The sequence below is a fragment of the Neoarius graeffei genome, chromosome 2 (genome assembly GCF_027579695.1).
Source record: "Neoarius graeffei isolate fNeoGra1 chromosome 2, fNeoGra1.pri, whole genome shotgun sequence".
NCBI lineage: Eukaryota > Metazoa > Chordata > Actinopteri > Siluriformes > Ariidae > Neoarius > Neoarius graeffei.
This window is the reverse complement of record NC_083570.1, coordinates 1409509-1432023: the sequence shown is the minus strand read 5'-3', so window position 1 is coordinate 1432023 and position 22515 is coordinate 1409509. Positions and strand designations below refer to the sequence as shown.

Here is a 22515-nt window from a genome sequence, read left to right as displayed (position 1 = left end):
CGCGTGGCGGTCAGGGACAGTGCCTCTGGAGTGGCAGACTGGGGTGGTGGTCCCTCTTTTTAAGAAAGGGGACCGGAGAGTGTGCCCCAATTATAGGGGAATCACACTTCTCAGCCTCCCAGGGAAGGTTTACTCCAGGGTACTGGAGAGGAGAATTCGACCAATAGTCGAACCTCGGATCCAGGAGGAACAATGCGGTTTTCGTCCTGGTCGCGGAACACTGGACCAGCTCTATACCCTTCATAGGGTGCTCGAGGGTTCATGGGAGTTTGCCCAACCAGTCCACATGTGCTTTGTGGATCTGGAGAAGGCATTCAACCGTGTCCCCCGTAGTATTCTGTGGGGGGTGCTTCGGGAGTATGGGGTTCGGGGCTCTTTGCTAAGGGCTGTCCGGTCCCTGTACGAACAGAGCAGGAGTCTGGTTCGCATTGCCGGCAGTAAGTCAGACCTGTTCCCAGTGCATGTTGGACTCCGGCAGGGCTGCCCTTTGTCACCGGTTCTGTTCATAATTTTTATGGACAGAATTTCTAGGCGCAGCCAGGGGCCAGAAGGAATCCTGTTTGGGAACCACAGGATTTCATCTCTGCTTTTTGCGGATGATGTTGTCCTGTTGGCTTCTTCAAACCAGGACCTTCAGCATGCACTGGGGCGGTTTGCAGCCGAGTGTGAAGCGGCTGGGATGAGAATCAGCACCTCCAAGTCCGAGGCCATGGTTCTCGACCGGAAAAGGGTGGCTTGCCCTCTCCAGGTTGGTGGAGAAGTTCTGCCTCAAGTGGAGGAGTTTAAGTATCTCGGGATCTTGTTCACGAGTGAGGGAAGGATGGAGCGTGAGATCGACAGGCGGATCGGTGCAGCCTCCGCAGTGATGCGGTCGCTTTACCGGTCCGTTGTGGTGAAGAAGGAGCTGAGCCAAAAGGCGAAGCTCTCAATTTACCGGTCGATCTACGTTCCGACTCTCACCTATGGTCATGAGCTTTGGGTAATGACCGAAAGGACAAGATCGCGGATACAAGCGGCCGAAATGAGTTTCCTTCGCAGGGTGGCTGGGCGCTCCCTTAGAGATAGGGTGAGAAGCACAGTCACTCGGGAGGAGCTCGGAGTAGAGCCGCTGCTGCTCCACATCGAGAGGAATCAGCTGAGGTGGCTCGGGCATCTTTTTCGGATGCCTCCTGGACGCCTCCCTGGGGAGGTGTTCCAGGCATGTCCCCCCGGGAGGAGGCCCCGGGGAAGACCCAGGACACGCTGGAGGGACTATGTCTCTCGGCTGGCCTGGGAACGCCTCGGTGTTCTTCCCGAGGAGCTGGCCGAGGTGTCTGGGGAAAGGGAAGTTTGGGCTTCCCTGCTTAGACTGCTGCCTCCGCGACCCGGCCCCGGATAAAGCGGAAGAAGACGAGATGAGACGAGACGAGACGAGACAGATAACTAGATATATGTCTAAAATAAACGACCTACAGATTTGTGACCCTTATGGCTTACCGGACGAAGTTTTCACGACCGGATTTTGAACTGCCAGCGGAATACCCAGACGTGTATAATTACCTCATCAACTTTCTCTCGCTGTTCAGTGGTGAAGCACTGCGTGCTTATAAATCTCTGGACAGTTATCTTTACAGAAATTCAGGATTTGTCAGCGACTCAGATGTGGCATCTTGTAAACAAGAAAATAATCCTCATTGGATGGGTAAGTCACTTAAGTATTGAGTATAGCACTGACCAGCTGATTATAGAATAGAATAAGGTAATTCCAAATCGTCCGTGTTGTTTACATGGATCTGGCGTTGGAGAGGTAGAGGCTTAGCAGTGGAGGTTTGAGTGGCTGTTTTCTGAGCTTAGTCAACAGGCCGGCTCTGCCTGCAGCCTCGCTTTTGCTCCTGGCGCCGCCTCCTTCGCTTTGCTTCCGATAACAATCCACGGAGACCCCACTGGTCTCGCAATCTCGTCCGGAATGTTTTTTTTTCTCGTTCGGAATGTTGTGCATGCGATGGAAATCGCTACAAACCGTCATTTTTTGCTGGAAACCAATGTCCAGTAAGTCCATACGGTTGTAGTGGATATTGAAGTGCGGTACAGACGAACAACACGCAAAAATACACACAAAAAACATAAAAACCGTGCACAGGTAGGGAGAGCTTGTAGCCACAGCCGTTGTAGTAGAATTGTATATAGTAGGGTTTTCCAGAAGAAAAGGTAGAAGTAAAAGCAGAAGTAGAACCAGAAGTAGAAGGCGGAATATGGCGTTTGACCGACACGATGGCGTCTGTCACAATCTGGATCGGCTGTGACGTCACATGCAAGTGCTCCATATGATGGTTAATTTGTTTTTCTCAGAACATCACACCTCAAATTTCTCATTGCGGTAGAACAACCCAGAAGTGAGTTACTTATGATCACGTGATGAGGATGGGTTCCCTTTAGAGTCTGGTTCCTCTCAAGGTTTCTTCCTCATGTCGTCTGAGGGAGTTTTTCATCACCAATGTAAATCCATATCTTTAAAATTTATATCTGGGATTTATATATTTCTGTAAAGCTGCTTTATGAGAGAATATTAAAATATTGTTACTGCAGTGCAAATCAAATTATATTGTACTGAATTGAGTGTGTTAGTGTTAGTGTGTATTGGTGTGTGTTAGTGTGTGTTGATGTGTGCTTTGTCTTAATCTGTGTTACTCTACGATGTGTCTTTAGAGTGTATTAATGTGCAGTGTGTGTGTGTGTGTGTGTGTGTGTGTGTGTGTGTGTGTGTGTGTGTGTTTGCTTATTGAGGAAAAGTCACATGTAAATTATGCAGTGTTTCCTGGAGAGTTTAACTTCTGTGTGAGAGAGAGAAAGAGAAAGAGAGAGACAGAGAGGAGTTTTGCTGTGCAGGTAAGACTCGATTCTTCATTTCCCATCATTCTTTTTTTTAAATATAATCCTGAAACTGGTACGTTTTATAAAGTTTGAATGAATTTAGACATCTCAGTTGATCATTGGCGCCGGACAGGAAATAAAAATATACTCTAATCATCCAATAAAGTGAACTGGAAATAATTATGCTGAATAAATCATTAATAATGTCCAGTGACTATGATTAATAATATAATTAATTAATTTCACCCGATCCGCAATCCCAGTAATCCCTGTCATAGTTTATAGACGCAGACATCACAGAATCAAATGTCATTCAGTAAAAATGTTCGATTATTGGTTAAAAAAAAATCAGGAAAATGTTGAAATATGTTTTTAATCAATGTGTGTTATGTAAATTATACATGTCCATCGATTTTTAACAACCTGTTTCCTGTAACGTTTCCACTGGTCTTGTAGCACTTAAATAATTCCCAAAAACACACATGAAAAAATAATATCACACTGGAATTTTTAATATAATAAGTTATTCTCAGGGATTTTCCTCAACTTTAACAAACAACATTAAAAGTTTATAGAGTTTATACATATCTGCTGCTTCGGTCTGTTCACTATCACTGAAACAGAATAAATGTTGAAGATAAAAACAGGAAAATGGTGCATTTAGTGTTTATTGCTTTAATCCTTTAAAGTGCCAGCGTGAGGAATCAAATCCACACGTCCACTCCTGACTCTCCAAACTATTACTGTCAGCATCAGTACAGAACTATTCATCAAAAGTGCTGAGGTTTTAATCAAAGTTAGGAAAGGAGTAAAAAAAAAAAGTTTTGTGGAAATATTCATGGTTTTTGTTTTCAGATTATTTTAATAAAGAATCGTAGGTACTGAGGTTAGGGTTAGGCTTATGGAAACAACAGTGTGTATCACTTCTCAAACATTTTTACATATATTACACTGTATAGACTTAATTACTGGGATTGGGGTTTGGGTGAAATTAATTAAGTAAATTATTAATCATAGTCACTGGATATTATTAATGATTTATTCAGCATAATTATTTCCTTATTGTTGTAGTTACAGAACCATTAAGAGTAATAGGCAAATTTATCAAAGTGAACTTTGTGAATTATTAATTATTATCACAAAAATATTAATTAGTAATTACAGAACCATTCTTCGTAGTTATTGAATTATTCATCATGTTGACTGAATGTGTGTGTGTGCATGTCAACCTTTAGTTCCCCATGCCCTTACAAAATCTGTACTTTTCCCTTACACACACCCATGAGCCCTTATACACGAGAAAAATTCCAATATATAATCCAAAGCACCGATTGTTTTATTCCACATTATACACTCCTATTGCAATAGGCATATTTATCACACTGCATCAAGTTAAAGGGATCAAATAAGCATGTACTGAATAAAAAGAAATTTTAGATCCCAGAGAAAACAGCTGAATTAAAAAGGACTATATGTCCAGTCAAGTCAACAATTATCTACTAAAGAGAATGACTGAACTATAAACTTAATTATTTAATATACATTGTATCAGTAATACCAGAATTATTGATGTAAATTTTGCAAATAAAATGTATTAATATTAAATAGTTCATAAAAATTACACAAAGTTCTATTTGACAAGTGTTGACATCACTGACAATATTACACTCCACCGAAGAAAATTACTTGAAATATAACAGCAGTACTAAGTCGGTATGTTAATTAAAATAGTAGGTTACATGTAATAAATTATATATAATCATGTCAAACAGTTAGTAAAAGTTCCATTTGAGAAAAAAGTGACACCACAAGCAGTGTTCGATCCAGCTAAAGATGACTGAACCACATCAAGTATATTATGCAAACAAGGATAAGTGAAAATATTAATAAATTATGAAGTTAAATTGAAAATCTTCCAAGTAATTTATAACAAGAATTTAAATCTTATTCCTTTTTGGAGTGTTCTTTGTTGTACAAAGATGTTGCAGATTTGGCACTAGATATAATATCACTGCTTGTAGCTCCTCATCACACTTCATTTTAATTTGCAGATTTGCAGTTCATGTGTCTGTAGCCGTATTTTTTCTGTCCTCAGGATGAATTTTCCTAACCAATGAAAAGCCCTCTCACTATCTGCATCACTCTGTGGGAGGCACAGCAAAGCAGTAAAAAGTTGTTTCAGCAAACAGGAAACCTGGCAACACCCAGAGCACTTTTTACATCCAAGACCTTTCCCCAATATACATCTATTATTTTCCTGGTCAATAAAAGAAAATCAGAGCACGGCAAACATGTAGATGGTGTTAAATTGCTTCCACCCCCGACTACACATTTTAGAGGCAGGTTACCAACGGTAGTTACCACCATTACTCTTCACTCAATACTTTTCCAGGTTACTGACGACTGATGGTAGTAACGAGTGTTGGTCATCTGTGTCTACATATAATGTCTATCAGCAATTCAAATGTTTAGGGAAGCGAAACGGTAACTACAGTTGCCGTTGTATATACGGCGACTCCCAGTATCGCCTCCTTAAATTATCATGATAATGGAGGAAGCTTTCCTACATGCAAACAGTAAAAAACTTAAAATAAATAAATTAATAATGCAGTCTTTGAATCGAGAAACTTTTTTTTTTTTCGCTAGCTGCGAAAAATGGTCTGCCACAGTTGGGGGGATGTTGTGTTCCACGAGAAATTGGCAGAATATAACTTCTGCAGCTGTCACAGAAGTCTGGGCAGTCCAAGCCGATGGACTTAAATGACCGAGAAAACCACATGCAACTAGAAAACCACATAAATCGAAAAGAGTCCCGTTTCATTGGGCATGCGTGTTTGAAAAAATAAATGGTGGATGCTAAGAAAATTCTCGGAGTAACGGAAAAAATCTCTGATACAAAACATAAATTTCCCGTATAAAAATCAGTGCACACCGTATTAGCCAAAAAATTGCATTTTCCCGTACAAAATACGGGGAAACCGTATAACTTGATGTGTGTGTGTGTGTGTGTGTGTGTGTGTGTGTGTGTGTGTGTGTGTTTTGCTAAACAAATTTTAAAAAATGCTGAATAGTCTGTGAATAGTCTCTCTTCATCAGTTTACCCAAATACATGTGCAAATGAAAATTAGTTGCTGGAAAACAGGACACACGTACAGGGCACTTACAGTATGTAGCAAGTGTTCTAGGTGGGTGGAGCACAGAAGCACGGCAGGCCAGAACTGAGTTCTCAAAAACTCGTTTATTGTAGCTTTTCAGCTTAACTACACACATACACACACGCATGCACACAAGTATCCAGGTTGGGAGTAGCCCCCTTCCTCCACTCTCTCTCTCCTCTTATAGGGCGCAGTCACTGGGGAAGACACACAAACGCAGGTTAATTCCCGTCAGGTGCAGTGATTCCTCCACTTACCTTCCCTGACCCCGGCCCTCCATTCACAGACCGATGCTTGACCACCCCCCCGCTGCCACATACCCCCACCGCCCAACTCAGGCCGGGCCCACCGTCCGGCCTGCAGCCGACTCCCCCCCCCCTTGATGGGAGAGGAAGTCCGCCACAACCATCTGCGCCCCCAGCCTGTGGACCACCTCGAACTTAAATGGCTGGAGTGCCAGATACCAACAGGTGATCCGCACGTTGGCATCCTTCATGTGGTGGAGCCACTGCAGGGGCGCGTGGTCCGACCAGAGGGTGAAAGGGCGCCCCAGCAGATAGTAGCGGAGGGCGAGAACCGCCCACTTGATGGCGAGGCATTCTTTCTCTATGGTGCTGTACCTGCCCTCACGCACCGACAGCTTGCGGCTGATGTACAGCACTGGATGGTCCTCCCCCTCCACCTCCTGGGACAGAACAGCCCCCAGCCCTCTGTCTAATGTGTCCATCTGTAAAACAAAGGGGAGAGAAAAGTCAGGGGAGTGTAACAGTGGCCCCTCACACAGTGCAGCCTTTACCTTAGAAAAAGCCCACTGGCATTGCTCCGTCTACTGGACCGGATCTGGTGCCCCCTTTTTAGTGAGATCAGTCAGCGGGCTGGTGACATCCGAATAATTAGGTATAAACCTACAATAGTAGCCAGCCAGCCCCAGGAACTGCCTCACCCCCTTTTTGGTCTTGGGCCTCGGGCAGGCCGCAATCGCTGCTGTCTTATTAATTTGAATGAATGAATGAACCCTTTATTGTCATTGTTACCAGTGAAATTGACCATCAACCTGTCCTTACAGAGGGGGAACAGGACAGGAAGACAGGGATAAAAGAAAAAGAAAAAAAGGAAAGATGAGGGAAAAAATAACACCCCCCCCCCCACTATGCTCCGATCAGGAGTACAGTGTGGGAGCATTTAAAAAACCTCCACAAAAGCACACAAAAACACAAGTACACTTTAAAACATGGGACTTGAGGGGGGGAAAGGGGGGAAGGAGGGGGCAATCAGGGGTGGGGGGAAGGGGTAAGGGGGTAGGAGGGGAGGGGAGGAGGTAAAGGTAACCCAGCGCAAGCAAGCAGCCGTCCGCTCCTGCAGCCATGCAAACGGCGCTGGTCACACACCCACTTGTCACACTGGGGGTGAAAAATGGCAACTGCGGAAAATTGGGGAAGGGACGCACCTGCCCATTGCCCAAGTGGAAGCCCAGATACCGGACTTCCACCCACCCAATCGCACACTTCTTTGGGTTGGCTGTGAGCCCCGCTCGCCTCAGCGACCCCAGGATGGCCCTCAGGTGTTTTAGGTGCCGCGGCCAGTCATTACTATAAATAACAATGTCATCTAAGTATGCGGCCGCATAGGTGGCGTGGGGGCGGAGGACCCTATCCATAAGCCGCTGGAACGTAGCGGGCGCCCCAAACAGCCCAAACGGAAGTGTGATGAACTGGTGTAAGCCAAACAGTGTGGAAAAGGCCGTTTTCTCTCGGGATAGTGGAGTCAAGGGGATCTGCCAATATCTCTTTGTCAAATCCAGTGTCAAATAAAAGCGAGCAGTGCCTAGTCGATCGAGCAACTCGTCAATATGAGGCATTGGGTATGCGTCAAATTTAGACACTGCGTTGACTTTTCTATAGTCCACACAGAACCGGACCGACCCGTCGGCCTTGGGAACCAAGACCACCGGACTGCTCCAGTCACTGTGGGACTCCTCGACAATGCCCATTTCAAGCATGGCCTTGAGATCTTCCTGAACCACCTTTTTCTTGTGTTCGGGCAGTCTGTAAGGGCGGCTGCGCACTACCACCCCTGGGGGCGTCTCAATGTGGTGTTCTATGAGGTGGGTGTGGCCGGGCAGGGGTGAGAACACATCAGAAAATTCTGTTTGCAACCAGGCGACCTCCGCGAACTGGGTTGGGGAGAGGTGGGCTCCACAGGGGACCGGAGCGGTGGGTGATGCCGATTTTCCCTTTTGAACCTCCGGCCTCAGCTCCTACTTCTCTGGATCCACTGACACCAGCACCACGGGGACCTCCTCGCTCCAACGTTTTAGCAGATTGAGGTGGTATACCTGTAACGCCCCACCCCTGTCCGTTCGCCTCACCTCATAGTTGACGTCCCCGACTCGCCGTGTGACCTCAAAGGGTCCTTGCCACCTGGCGATTAATTTAGAGCTCGACGTGGGCAATAACATGAGTACTTTGTCTCCCGATGTGAATTCCCTAAGTCACGTGCCCCTGTTGTACAGGCGGACTTGACATTCTTTTTTTTTTTTAAAGATATTTTTTTGGGCTTTTTGCACCTCTACCGGATAGGACAGTGCAGAGACAGGAAACGAGCGGGAGAGAGAGACGGGGAGGGGCTGGGAAACGACCCCGGGCCGGAACCGAACCCGGGTCCCCGGATCCACGGCACGGCGCCCCATCCACCCAAGCCACGACGCCCCCGACTTGACATTCTTGAGCCTGCCGCAAATTCTCCTGGGTTAGGTGTGTGAGTGTGTGGAGTTTTGCGTACAGGTCAATAACATATTGAATTTCATTTTTGCACGGGGAAGGTCCCTCCTCCCAATTTTCCCGCAGCACATCTAGGATGCCACACGGCTTACGCCCATATAATAATTCGAATGGGGAGAACCCCGTGGAGGCTTGTGGGACCTCTCGCACTGCGAAAAGCAGGGGTTCGAGCCATTTATCCCAGTTACGTGCGTCCTGGCTTACAAATGTTTTAATTATGTTTTTGAGGGTGCAATTAAACTGTTCGACTAAGCCGTCCGTTTGTGGGTGATAAATGCTAGTGCGGATCGGCTTGATTCCCAATAACCCATACAGTTTGCGCAGTGCGTGACATGAACGTAGTGCCTTGATCAGTCAGAATCTCTTTGGGGATTCTGACTCGGGAGATGACGTGGAAGAGCGCTTCCGCAATATTACGTGCGGAGATATTGCGAAGCGGCACTGCTTCCGGATATCGCGTTGCATAGTCCACCAGAACTAAAATAAAGCAATACCCTCGTGTTGACCGATCTAATGGCCCAACGAGATCCATCCCAATTCTTTTGAACGGGGTCTCGATTAATGGTAGAGGGCGCAAAGGCGCTTTTGGGATGGCCGCTGGATTTACTAACTGGCATTTGCGGCATGCCCTACACCACCTACGGACATCGCCGCAAATCCCTGCCCAATAGAACCGGGCCATTATTCAGGCTAGTGTCTTATCCTGCCCTAAGTGTCCAGCCATGGGATTAAAGTGAGCTGCCTGGAATACCAATTCCCGGCGGCTCTTTGGGATCAAAAGTTGGGTTATTTGTTCCTTAGTTTGAGTGTCCTGCATCACTCGGTATAACCTATCCTTAATAATGGAAAATTAGGGGAAAGATGGGGTGGCGTTTGGCTGGAGCGTTTGACCATCGATTACTCTCACTTGGTCAAATGCATGCCGCAGAGACTTGTCTCGCGATTGCTCTAACGGAAAATCTGTGAGGAATTCCCCAAGAGAGGGAGGAGGAGCCTGCTGCTCCTCATTCTGATGCGGTGATGACGTAGACGGCTCTGTGACAGCTGCTCCCGCCAACGCCACTCTGGGACCTCCCCCCGCTGAACTACGGCAGGACCCACTCTTCACTAAGTGCATCATTAAATCCCGGCCAATCAGTCCCCAAAATTATAGAGTGGGTAAGGCAAGGATTAACCGCCGCCTGAACTCTAAATTTCTCCCCTCGAAACAGAATGTGGACCGACACTAAAGGGTAGTTGTGAACATCCCTGTGAACACACAACACCTTCACCAATTGTGCTCTCCCCAATGACTCGTTTTGCACCAGGCTTTGGTGGATTGAGGTCTGATTACAGCTGGAGTCCACCAAAGCCTGATATGTATCCCCTTGGATACTCACTGGTATGCGATACGCTCCGGCCCGATCGAGGGTGGTTCCTGGCATGTCATGGATCCGGACCACCGTGCCCACCTCCATCACCGAGCACTGATGCTGGAGGTGCCCTGGCTCCCCGCAGCACCAGCACACTGGCCCAGGCTCTCTCTCTGCACCGGTGTTCTGGATATCACTCACCTGAGGGGGAGAAGACACAGACACGGAAGTAGGAAATGGTAGGACACCGCGGGTGCGGCGGGCCGGCTGGGGTGGAGCCGGCCCCCGCTTCTGCGGTGGGGGAATGGGGTGAGGGAGAGGAACAGAAGGGGAGAGAGAGGGAGAGGGGAGGGGAGAAGGGGAGACACGCTGTCCTGCCGTTGGAACGGCCGCCATATGGTCCTCCGCCAGCTCAATGGCCTAATCCAGCAACGCCGGGCGATGGCACTGGACCCACGCCGCGGTTCCTTCTGGAAGTCGAGCGACGAACTGCTCCAGTGCCACCAGATAGATGATCTCCTCGGCGTCGCGGTTGTCGGCCCTCAGCCACCGGCGGCAGGCATCCCGGAGTTGCTGGCCAAATGCGAACGGCTGGCTGACCTCCTCCAGGTGCAGTGCGCAGAAGCACTGCTGCTGCTGCTCCGGAGTGTGACCCACGCGCTGGAGGATGGCCCTGCGGAGGTCCGCGTAGACCAGCCGGCTGTCGGCAGGGAGCTGTACCGCGGCCAGCTGCGCCTCGCCCATGAGCAGGGGGAGGAGGCGCACCGTGCGCTGTTCCACCGGCCAACCCCACGCTTCTGCTGCCTGCTCAAAGAGAGCGAGGAAGGCCTCGGGGTCATCATGCGGGCCCATCTTTGTTAGGGTGAGGTGGGAAGGGCCCACGGCGGTGGAGGTGGTGGACTCCGCCGACGCGAGTAGGTGCCGGAACGCCTGGCGATCTTCCTGCTGCACCAACACCAGGGCCTCAAACCTTTGCTCCTGTTCTTCCTGGAGGGAGACCAGCGCCTGGTGCTGGCTCTGTTGGGCCGTGGCGAGGGCATGGATCAGGTCCTTGAAGGGGGAGGACTCCATGGGGCTGTTCTCTCCTGCGCTCCATTCCCAGGTTTCGGCACCACTGTAGCAAGTGTTCTAGGTGGGTGGAGCACAGAAGCACAGCAGGCCAGAACTGAGTTCTCAAAAACTAATTTATTGTAGCTTTTCAGCTTAACTACACACATACACACACGCACGCACGCACACAAGTATCCAGGTCAGGAGTAGCCGCCTTCCTCCACTCTCCCTCTCCTCTTATAGGGCAAGGTCACTGGGGAAGACACACAAACACAGGTTAATTCCCGTCAGGTGCAGTGATTCCGCTACTTACCTTCCCTGACTCCGCCCTCCATTCACAGACCGACACTTGACCATGCCCCCACTGCCACATACCCCCACAGCCCGACTCAGGCCAGGCCCGCTGTCCGGCCTGCAGCCGACCCCCCCCCCCCCCCTTGACGGGAGAGGAAGTCCGCCACAACCATCTGCGCCCCCGGCCTGTGGACCACCTCGAACTTAAACAGCTGGAGTGCCAGATACCAACGGGTGAGCCGCGCGTTGGCATCCTTCATGCGGTGGAGCCACTGCAGGGGCGCGTGGTCTGACCAGAGGGTGAAAGGGCGCCCCAGCAGATAGTAGCGGAGAGCGAGAACTGCCCACTTGATGGCGAGGCATTCCTTCTCTATGGTGCTGTACCTGCCCTCGCGCACCAACAGCTTGCGGCTGATGTACAGCACTGGATGGTCCTCCCCCTCCACCTCCTGGGACAGAACAGCCCCCAGCCCTCTGTCCGATGCGTCCGTCTGTAAAACAAAGGGGAGAGAAAAGTCAGGGGAGTGTAACAGTGGCCCCACACACAGTGCAGCCTTTACCTTAGAAAAAGCCCACTGGCATTGCTCCATCCACTGGACCGGATCTGGTGCCCCCTTTTTAGTGAGATCAATCAGCAGGCTGGTGATGTCCGAATAATTAGGTATAAACCTACGATAGTAGCCAGCCAGCCCCAGGAACTGCCTCACCCCCTTTTTGGTCTTGGGCCTCGGGCAGGCCGCAATCGCTACTGTCTTATTAATTTGGGGACGCCCATTGCCCAAGTGGAAGCCCAGATACCGTACTTCCACCCGCCCAATCGCACACTTCTTCGGGTTGGCTGTGAGCCCCGCTCGCCTCAGCGACCCCAGGACAGCCCTCAGGTGTTTTAGGTGCCGCAGCCAGTCATTACTATAAATAATAATGTCATCTAAGTATGCGGCCGCATAGATGGCGTGGGGGCGGAGGACCCTATCCATAAGCCGCTGAAATGTAGTGGGTGCCCCAAACAGCCCAAACAGAAGTGTGATGAACTGGTGTCAAGGCACACAAACACAGGTTAATTCCCATCAGGTGCAGTGATTCCACCACTTACCTTCCCTGACCCCGCCCTCCATTCACAGTTCGACGCTTGACCACACCCCCGCTGCCACACAGTATTACACCTGTCCTCCTCTTACTGTGAAAAACTAACAAACCACACACACACACACACACACACACACACACACACACACACAATGTTTTACTGTTAGATTCAAGGAATAGCAAAGAGAACAAGATGAGAGTGAAAAAACAGGAATGAAGAGAGCAGATATACAGTTACCTACAGTAATATATCAATCGATCCGGTTATATACAGCTACATATTACAGAGACGTGAGTGTTTCACTGGGAAATACACCACTCTTGTTTTTCATCTGAGCTCCATCCGGGACATGGAGAACCAAAACCGGGACATAAATCTTTATCTGTCACTCATGAGGAACTCGATGATAAATTTGTTTTGATAAATTTGGGGACTTTTTGTTTGTGAGTGTGTTGATATAATAAGATGAAAATCACACGCTGGCTTGAAGATATGAAGTTTATCTTCTCGTGTTGAAAAACTCACATTTTTCATACAAAATGCATCGTGGACCTGAGTGACATATTTAAATAATATTGTCTGTCTTTTTTTCGTGGTCTATCAAATATATTTCATTCAGCTAGCATGATACTGAACGAGTTGAAGATGAGTAGCTGAATGGAATATATCTGATAGACCACAAAAAAAGCCAGACATTATTGTTATTATTATTATTATTATTATACATTCCTTTTCCAGTTTTTCGATGTCCGTTGGTATGTTTTTCTCTTGTAAACAGAGGGGAACCGTCAGGGCCTTGTAGTCCTTCAGAGAAGCCCAAACATATCAGCATTTCAAATGTTCTATTTCATTTCTTTCATTATTTCATAATTTGATGATAATTATTCTCTTCTAATTTGGCCTCATTTTCTACCAAATGTGCTTCAGATGTGAAAGGGTTCCTGTCCTGAAAACATTAAAATCGAGTTCTCCAATGAGATTGTTTTGTTTGTTGTCTCTAGGCTGAGAAGAGTTTAGAGCTGCTCACTCATTGGTTAGGACTTCATTGCCGGGACAGAAGGCCATGGCAGTGTATGTTTATGTAGGAAGTGACAGATGAATTAACCAATCGGATTTTGATTTATAGTGGGAGGGACCAAAAATTAATCGCCCTCAACCTTCTCAAAGGCCAACGTGAGTTTAACTGCGAGTCGGCGCCGTCAGCACAGCAGTAAAGTCACCTTCCAGCTGGTGTAGCGTTCATTAGTAGTGTTAGTGAATGCTAATAAAGCAGTCAGTGCTATCGAGAGCTACAGGCTAACGACCGAGAAACTAAGATTTCCGTCTCCAGACTCTTCTTCCACGCTGCACGCTCACTACAGTATTTTTCACTCAGACTTAAGGATTCATTTCCCTGTGGAATTTACCGAGTGGGGCGGCACGGTGGTGTAGTGGTTAGCGCTGTCACCTCACAGTAAGAAGGTCCGGGTTCGAGCCCCGTGGCCGGCGAGGGCCTTTCTGTGTGGAGTTTGCATGTTCTCCCCATGTCCGCGTGGGTTTCCTCCGGGTGCTCCGGTTTCCCCCACAGTCCAAAGACATGCAGGTTAGGTTAACTGGTGACTCTAAATTGAGCGTAGGTGTGAATGTGAGTGTGAATGGTTGTCTGTGTCTATGTGTCAGCCCTGTGATGACCTGGCGACTTGTCCAGGGTGTACCCCGCCTTTCGCCCGTAGTCAGCTGGGATAGGCTCCAGCTTGCCGGCGACCCTGTAGAACAGGATAAAGCGGCTAGAGATAATGAGAATGAGAATTTACCGAGTTACTTTTAAAATCAACATTGACAGCTACACACAACAGAGTGACCTGGCAGCCTGATGCTAATCCCTTACAAAATCCTTTGTCCTGTTACTTTTTTGGTGTCTGGCTAAGTTTTGACCGAGCTCAAGTCCCAGCACTAATAGTAACGGTTCGCCACTGCTTGTAAATATGCATGAAGAATATCTAATGAAGGTTTGGTCACCTTTCGGGTGTTCAAGTGTCTTTAGTTTCAGTTTTCAGTTTAATTATTTAGTGCTTAATTATAGCATAGCTAATCCTAGCATTGGATTAGCCTCGTCTTTCTCGTTTCCAGTGAACAAAGAAATGCTTGTGTGCATGCGCAGCAGAAAAATTCTGTCATTTGGATATTTGCATCAGCTCCGACGTGTGACGTCATGTTGTCTTGACAACCATGCAATATTGTAAACCATATTCAACACTTATTCTCCATTGGGTAGAGTGACATAATACACATAGGATAAGCGATACGCTAACAATATTGTATGCTCTGAAACCAAATGAATGTAACCCGCGAGAAGGGAATAGAACATGTGATTTTATTCCAGCAAAAAATTGTCCTGTATGTATAATGATTCCCAATATTTCACTCCGATGACATCACTCCCAGTGTTTTCCCACTGACTGGACATGCATTGTCAAAATGGTGATCTGGTTCAAAATTTAAATTCTTTTGATTAACTTGCATTTTTTTGTGTGGATGTGTCGATATACTATAAAGAACATTACGTGGTGGGGCGAAGATATGAAGGTCACGTCACTCACTCATGAATATGTTCACCACTTGAAGATAAACTTCATATCTTCACACAGCCATGTAATATCCTCTCATCTCATCTCATTATCTGTAGCCGCTTTATCCTGTTCTACAGGGTCGCAGGCAAGCTGGATCCTATCCCAGCTGACTACGGGCGAAAGGCGGGGTTCACCCTGGACAAGTCGCCAGGTCATCACAGGGCTGACACATAGACACAGACAACCATTCACACTCACATTCACACCTACGCTCAATTTAGAGTCACCAGTTAACCTAACCTGCATGTCTTTGGACTGTGGGGGAAACCGGAGCACCCGGAGGAAACCCACGCGGACATGGGGAGAACATGCAAACTCCACACAGAAAGGCCCTTGCTGGCCATGGGGCTCGAACCCGGACCTTCTTGCTGTGAGGCGACAGCGCTAACCACTACACCACCGTGCCGCCCATGTAATATCCTCTATTTATATCATGAACAGCAACACAATTTAAAAAATACATATTTATATTTGATTAGCATTAGAATGAGAAACTGGGGGAAAATTAAATTAATGTGACATTTGTATTGGTATAACGTGAACAGACAAACGTAACATTTCTAATTATATTTTTATTTATTATTATTTCAGTGTTTTTTCCTTCAAGTGTGTGAAGATGAACTGGACGTTGAGATGTTACTCTCTGATGAGTATACTGATGATCTTTTGGATGTGTACATGCTGCAAAGGTTCTGTTTTTACTTCTCTGATAAATGCAGTGAATGTGATTTTAAACTCATACAGCTACTGAAACGTGTTTGCTATCTTCGCTCTGTTTATGTCAACTCTGTTTTGTGTGTTATTGTTATATTAATGTCTGTTGGAGATGATTAATGTGTGTTAGATTGTGTTGGTGTGTGTTAGAGACACTGTGGGTATTGTGTCTTTGTGTTTGTGTGTGTGTGTGTGTGTGTGTGTGTGTGTGTGTGTGTGTGTGTGAGTTGCTATTTTAATTTATTGAATTAATTTAGTGTGCTGTCCCATAAAGAAACGTTCCCACAGTTTGAAGAATAAGCTGACCGAGCGATCATCTGCTCCACCTACAGCTCAGTGCTTGAGATTCGTGCTGTCTCAGATTAAGAATGTGTCTCCTTCAAAATCCTCCATGGTCTTTAAAGGGATAATATTATTAATTTAATTAATGAATAGTGTCAGACACCGATCAGCCATAACATTAATATCAGTGAATATCAGGTGAAGTGAATAACGCTGATTATCTCATTACGGTGGCACCTGTCGAGGGGCGGGGTTTATTAGGCAGCAAGAGAACAGTCAGCTCTTGAAGTCGATGTGTTGGAAGCAGGAAAAATGGGCGAGTGTAAGGATCTGAGGGACTCTGACAGGGGCCAGATTGTGCACAAACTGTTGAAAAAGGTCATGCTGACACCTTTCTGTTTCAGCCAGTATTAACTTCTTCAGCAGTTTGTGCTACAGCAGCTCTTCTGTGGGATTGGACCATATGGGCTAGCCTTTGTGCCCCATGCTAATCAATAAGTCTTTGACACCCATGACCCTGTCGCCGGTTCACCAGTTGTCCTTTGGATCCTTAGACCAGGGGCGCAGATACGTTTTTTGAACTGGGGGGGACAAAGCTGCCAGCAAACCAACCCCAACCCCGATATGCCTGTCAAACTTGCTGTGGGTTACCATAGCAACCAAGCTCGAGCTCGCAACCTGTGCAGTCTGCGCAGCTCAACCAACCGAATATCAGTCTTTGTTTTGTTTTATGTGAGTTGTTGCAACTATGTATACACTGCCGTGCACCTCAATAAACCGAATGGTAATTAGTCTTGATTTTTCCGTGAGGTTTGCCTTATGCAAAGAAAGACAGCATAGACGTTTTTTCCTCCCTATAAGTGGGGGGGACCGAACAAAGTGAATTTAAATCTGGGTGGGACGAATCCCACCCGTCCCCCCCTCTATCTGCGCCCGTGCCTTAGACCACCTTTGTTTGGTAATAACCACTACAGACTGGGAACACCCCACAAGATGTGCCATTTTGGAGATGTTCATACCCAGTCATCTCACCATCACAATCTGGCCCCTGTCAGAGTCCCTCAGGTCCTTACACTTGCCCATTTTTCCTGCTTCCAACACATCAACTTCAAGAGCTGACTGTTCTCTTGCTTTATAAGCCCCGCCCCTCGACAGGTGCCACTGTAATGAGATAATCAGCGTTATTCGCTTCTTCACCTCTCAGTGGGTTTAATGTTATGGCTGATCGGTGTATATTATAATTTACTACAACACAACAGCTGGTGATGCACAACAACAGAAGCGAAGCAACTAAACAGTGAAAAGTAAGAACCTGAATTGTGGTTCCAATGAATGGAAACACAGGTACAAGTGATTAACAGGGCATGTGAAAGGGTCATGTGATCTGATGGGGCTGATGGTTAAAACAGTCCAAGTCAGCCATGTCACAGAGGAAACCAGTGCTGATGTGATATACTGTACTGGTTTTCAGGCAAAATTATTTCTTGAATACACAAATATTATTCATTATTGCTTTTGGTCTGGACATAAATAACTTTCGGATCTTTTACAGGTCCAGGTTCTGATAAGCAGAAAATTTGCAAGGCTACATGTGAACGTAAGAATATTATTTTTATTAATCTTATGAATATTATTTATAAAAATCTAAATCTTGTCATGTTTTTGAAAGATGACATATAAGATTGTATATTTGTTTTGCAAATTGTCATCAATTAAAAACAAAGTTGCAGGAATGCAAGAATATTTATGAATGTTAATAATGCAAAATATCAAATATACTGAATCCACAGAAAATTACAATAAAGTTTTTTTTCCCACTCAGGAAAAAATTATTTGTGTAATACCCCACTATAAGTGTTCAATAGAAATTAACTGCTTAATATTTTATATCATCTTTAATTTTACCAGATAGTCAAGTCAAGTTTATTTGTATATCATTTTTAACAATAGACAATAGCTTTTAACATAGCAGCTTTACAGAATTTGAACGACTTAAAACATGAGCAAATTTTATCCCTAATCTATCCCCAATGAGCAAGCCTGTGGCGACGGTGGCAAGGAAAAACTCCCTCAGACGACATGAGGAAGAAACCTCGAGAGGAACCAGACTCAAAAGGGAACCCATCCTCATTTGGGCAACAACAGACAGCCTGACTATAATATTAACAGTTTTAACATGAAGTCAGTTTCGTTGATGTTATAAACTCTTCATTGATGGAAACTTGAGTGCAAAACTGTTCATGACAACTGCAGTCCTAAAGTTAGCAAGTCAGCTGTAGTCCTCAGCCATAAAAGCATTACTGTAAGAGTCCAGAGCCTCTTCCAGGTGTGACTTTCAGCTGTCCTCATGGGGCCGTCCTCCACAGGAGCGATGTGATGAGACTCCAACCAGACACAGGGCACCAGGATGGATCAGGCAGGTCTGAGGAGCAGAAGAGATTCAGCATCTCGATCCCAGGACCAACATGTAACTCAGAGGGACAGATTTGGGGGGAGAGAAAACACAGGTGGTTAGGTATGCCCAATGTCACCTGAATAAGTAGGAACAGTATACATATTGCACCGAGTACAAGCAGGGACTCCAGCAACTAACTATGACAGCATAACTAAAAGGGGAGAGCCAGAAGGTAACACAGGCATGAGGGGCCCCGGGACATAAAGCAGCAGCCACTACACCATCAACAAACTCGAGTGAGCAAGCGAGTGGGGACTGACAGCATCCATACATCCCAGTTTACCAAAACACTCTGTCTGAGGATCCTCCAGATCTACACCTTTACCTCATAAACACCATTAACACAAGGCTTGACTAAACAGATCTGTTTTCAGCCGAGACTTAAACACTGAGACTGTGTCTGATTCCTGAACGCTACTTGGAAGGCTGTTCCATAACTGTGGGGCTTTGTAAGAAAAGGCTCCGCCCCCTGATGTAGCCTTCACTATACGAGATAGCCTGCACCTTTTGATCTAAGTAGGCATGGCGGGTCATAGAGGACCAGAAGTTCACTCAGGTACTGTGGTGCGAGAACATTCAGTGCTTTAAAGGTCAATAGTAGTATTTTATAATCAATATGAAATGTGATTGGGAGCCAATGCAGTGTGGATAAGACAGGGGTGATGGGGTCATATTTTCTAGTTCTAGTAAGGACTCTTGCTGCTGCATTTTGAACTAACTGGAGCTTGTTTATGCACTTATTGGAACATCCAGACAGTAAGGCATTACAATAATCCAACCTGGAGGGAACGAAAGCATGAACTAGTCTTTCTGCGTAATGTAGTGACATTAAATTTCTTATCTTAGCAATATTTCTGAGATGAAAGAAAGCTATCCAGGTAATGTTATCAATGTGAGTTTCGAATGAAAGACTGGGGTCAATAATCACTCCGAGGTCTTTTACTGCTGCACGTGAAGAAACAGAAAGGCCATCCAGAGTTACTGTGGAATCAGAAAACTTACTTCTAGCTGCATGTGGTCCGAGTACAAGTACTTCAGTCTTGTCAGATTAGATTAGATTAGATTAGATTAGATTAGATTAGATTAGATTAGATTAGATTAGATTAGATTAGATTAGACAAAACTTTATTGATCCCTTTGGGAGGGTTCCCTCAGGGAAATTAAGAGTTAAGCAGAAGGAAATTAATAAGCATCCAGTGTCTAATGTCCTTCACACATTCCTCAATTCTATTAAGCTGGTGTCTCTCATCAGGTTTTGCAGAAACATACAACTGTGTGTCATCAGCATAACCGTGGAAACTAATACAATGTTTACGAATAATATCATCCAGAGGGAACATATATAGAGAAAAAAGCAGTGGACCCAAGACAGAACCTTGTGGAACACCAAACTTTACCTCAGTATGTCTAGAAATATCACCATTTATATCAACATACTGATAGCGATCAGTTAAATAAGACCTGAGCCAGGAGAGGGCCGTTCCCTTAACTCCCACAACATTTTCTAGTCTATCCAGAAGAATGGAATGATCAATGGTATCAAATGCTGCACTAAGGTCAAGCAACACAAGTAGCGAGACACAGCCCTGATCAGACGCCAACAGTAGGTCGTTTACTACTTTAACCAGAGCTGTCTCTGTGCTATGATGAGGTCTAAATCCTGACTGATACATTTCATGGATGTTATTCCTATGTAAATATGAGCATAACTGCTGTGCCACAGCTTTTTCAAGGATCTTGGAGATAAAGGGGAGGTTTGATATTGGCCGATAATTGGACAGCTGACAGGGATCAAGGTCAGGTTTTTTAATCAGGGGTTTGATAACTGCTAGTTTAAAGGATTTGGGTACATAGCCAATCGTGAGAGAAGAATTTATTATTTTTAGAAGTGGTTCAATTACTTCAGGTATTATCAGTTTGAATAGGCGTGTAGGTGAGGGATCTAGTACGCAAGTTGAGGCTTTTGATGCCGAGATTAATGAAAGTAATTCAGTTTCTCTAAGGGGAGTAAAACATTCTAATTGCTGATCTGATACAGTTATATTGTTAACTACAAGGTCACTTACATTGTCTGACCTTAAATTAGTAGTTTGAATTTTTTGTCGGATATTTTCAAATTTTGTCATTAAAAAAATTCATGAAGTCGTTGCTACTCCATACTGCAGGTGTGCATGTGTCTATAGTGGACTTATTCCTGGTTAATTTTGCTACAGTATTAAATAGGAATCTAGGATTATTTTTGTTATCTTCTATTAGGGAGGAGAGATATGTTGATCTCGCAGCACTAAGAGCTTTTCTATACTTCAGGAAGCTCTCCTTCCAAGCTAATTTGAACACTACCAATTGTGTTTAACGCCATTTACGTTCCAATTTTCGAGTGGTCTGTTTCAAAGTGCGAGTGTCATCGTGATACCAGGGTGCTAATTTTTTTGTCTCTGACCATTTTCCTTTTTAGAGGAGCTACATTATCTAAAGTATGGCGGAATGTTGACTCTAAGCATTCAGTTGCCTGATCAAGTTCTGCAGGGGCTGACAGTGACCCAATCAAAGTTGATAACTCTGGGAGATCATTTATAAAGCTCTGTGCAGTAGTTGACATGAATGTACGTTTAATACAGTAGCGTGGTGAGGTGCATATATTATTACTCAGACATAGTTTGAATGAGATGAGATAATGATCTGAGATAACTTCAGACTTTGGAAGTGTGACTATATTGTCTACGTTTAACCCGAATGTTAGTATTAGATCGAGGGTGTGACCACCATTATGGGTCGGTCCTATGACATTTTGATTAATCCCTACTGAATCTAAAATGGACACAAACGCTGTTTTTAAAGGGTCTTCTGGGTTATCAAAGTGAATATTAAAATCTCCAACAACTAAAGCTTTGTCTAAGGAAATAACCAGATCTGAGATAAAATCTGCAAATTCAGAAAGAAACTCAGAATATGGCCCCGGGGGCCTGTAAATAATAAGTAACAGAATTAACTGGCTAGACTTATTTTTCGAGGCTACATACATTATATGAGTATGAAGAACTTCAAATGTATTAAATTTATAGCCAGGTTTTTGTGTTACACCTAGATAATCATTATAAATAACCGCAACGCCTCCTCCTCTGCCAGTTAGACGAGGCTGGTGTATATAATTGTATCTAGGAGGACTCGCTTCATTTAATGCTATATATTCATTTGGCTTAATCCATGTTTCTGTTAAACACAGTACATTAAACTCCTGATCAGTAATGAGTTCATTAACCATTAGTGCTTTAGATGTAAGAGATCTAATATTTAATAGCTCCACCTTTAGATCAAAGGTGCTGGCAGCAGCTGTACAGTCAGTATGATCTAATTTTATATTGATTAGGTTACTGGAACAAACTCTCTGAATATTTCTACTTTTTTTGTTGAGCTCGGGGAACAGACACAGTCTCGATGTAGTGGACCCTGAGTGACGACTCTGTGCAGCTAGCAGACAGTCGGTTTAGCCTGTTCGTCTGCTCCCTGGCCTTGGCTCTGGATTGTCAGGAATTAACTAGGCCTGTTCTGAGACTATGACCTATGCTGCAGGAAATGAGAGCAGCACCTTCCCGAGTGGGATGGATACTGTCCCGCCCTAACAGGCCAGCAGTGCCCTCAAAATTAGTTCAATTATCTATAAAGCCCACACTGTTTTCAGAGCACCACCTGGACAACCAGCAGTTCAGCGACCATAACCTGCTGTAAGCTACATCGCCACGCCACATTGGGATGGGGCCAGAGCATACTACAGCATCGGACATCACCTTTGCTAATTTAAACACCTCTACAAAGTTACTCTTAGTAATCTCAGACTGACGAAGACATATATCATTAGCTCCTGCATGGATAACTATCTGCTATGTCCG

The 22515-nt window shown here is 45.5% G+C and overlaps 1 protein-coding gene across 1 annotated transcript in view; it reads left to right on the top strand.

The window, feature by feature from the left end:
• The window catches only part of adgrg11 (adhesion G protein-coupled receptor G11), a 136474-nt gene that overhangs the window by 12364 nt on the left and 101595 nt on the right, over nt 1–22515 (top strand). The window contains exons 2-4 of the mRNA XM_060913558.1: nt 2764–2865; nt 15769–15866; nt 17726–17770. Coding sequence (XP_060769541.1) covers nt 15794–15866; nt 17726–17770 — 118 coding nt within the window. The 5' untranslated portion in view covers nt 2764–2865; nt 15769–15793. The remainder of the gene's footprint in view (nt 1–2763; nt 2866–15768; nt 15867–17725; nt 17771–22515) is intronic.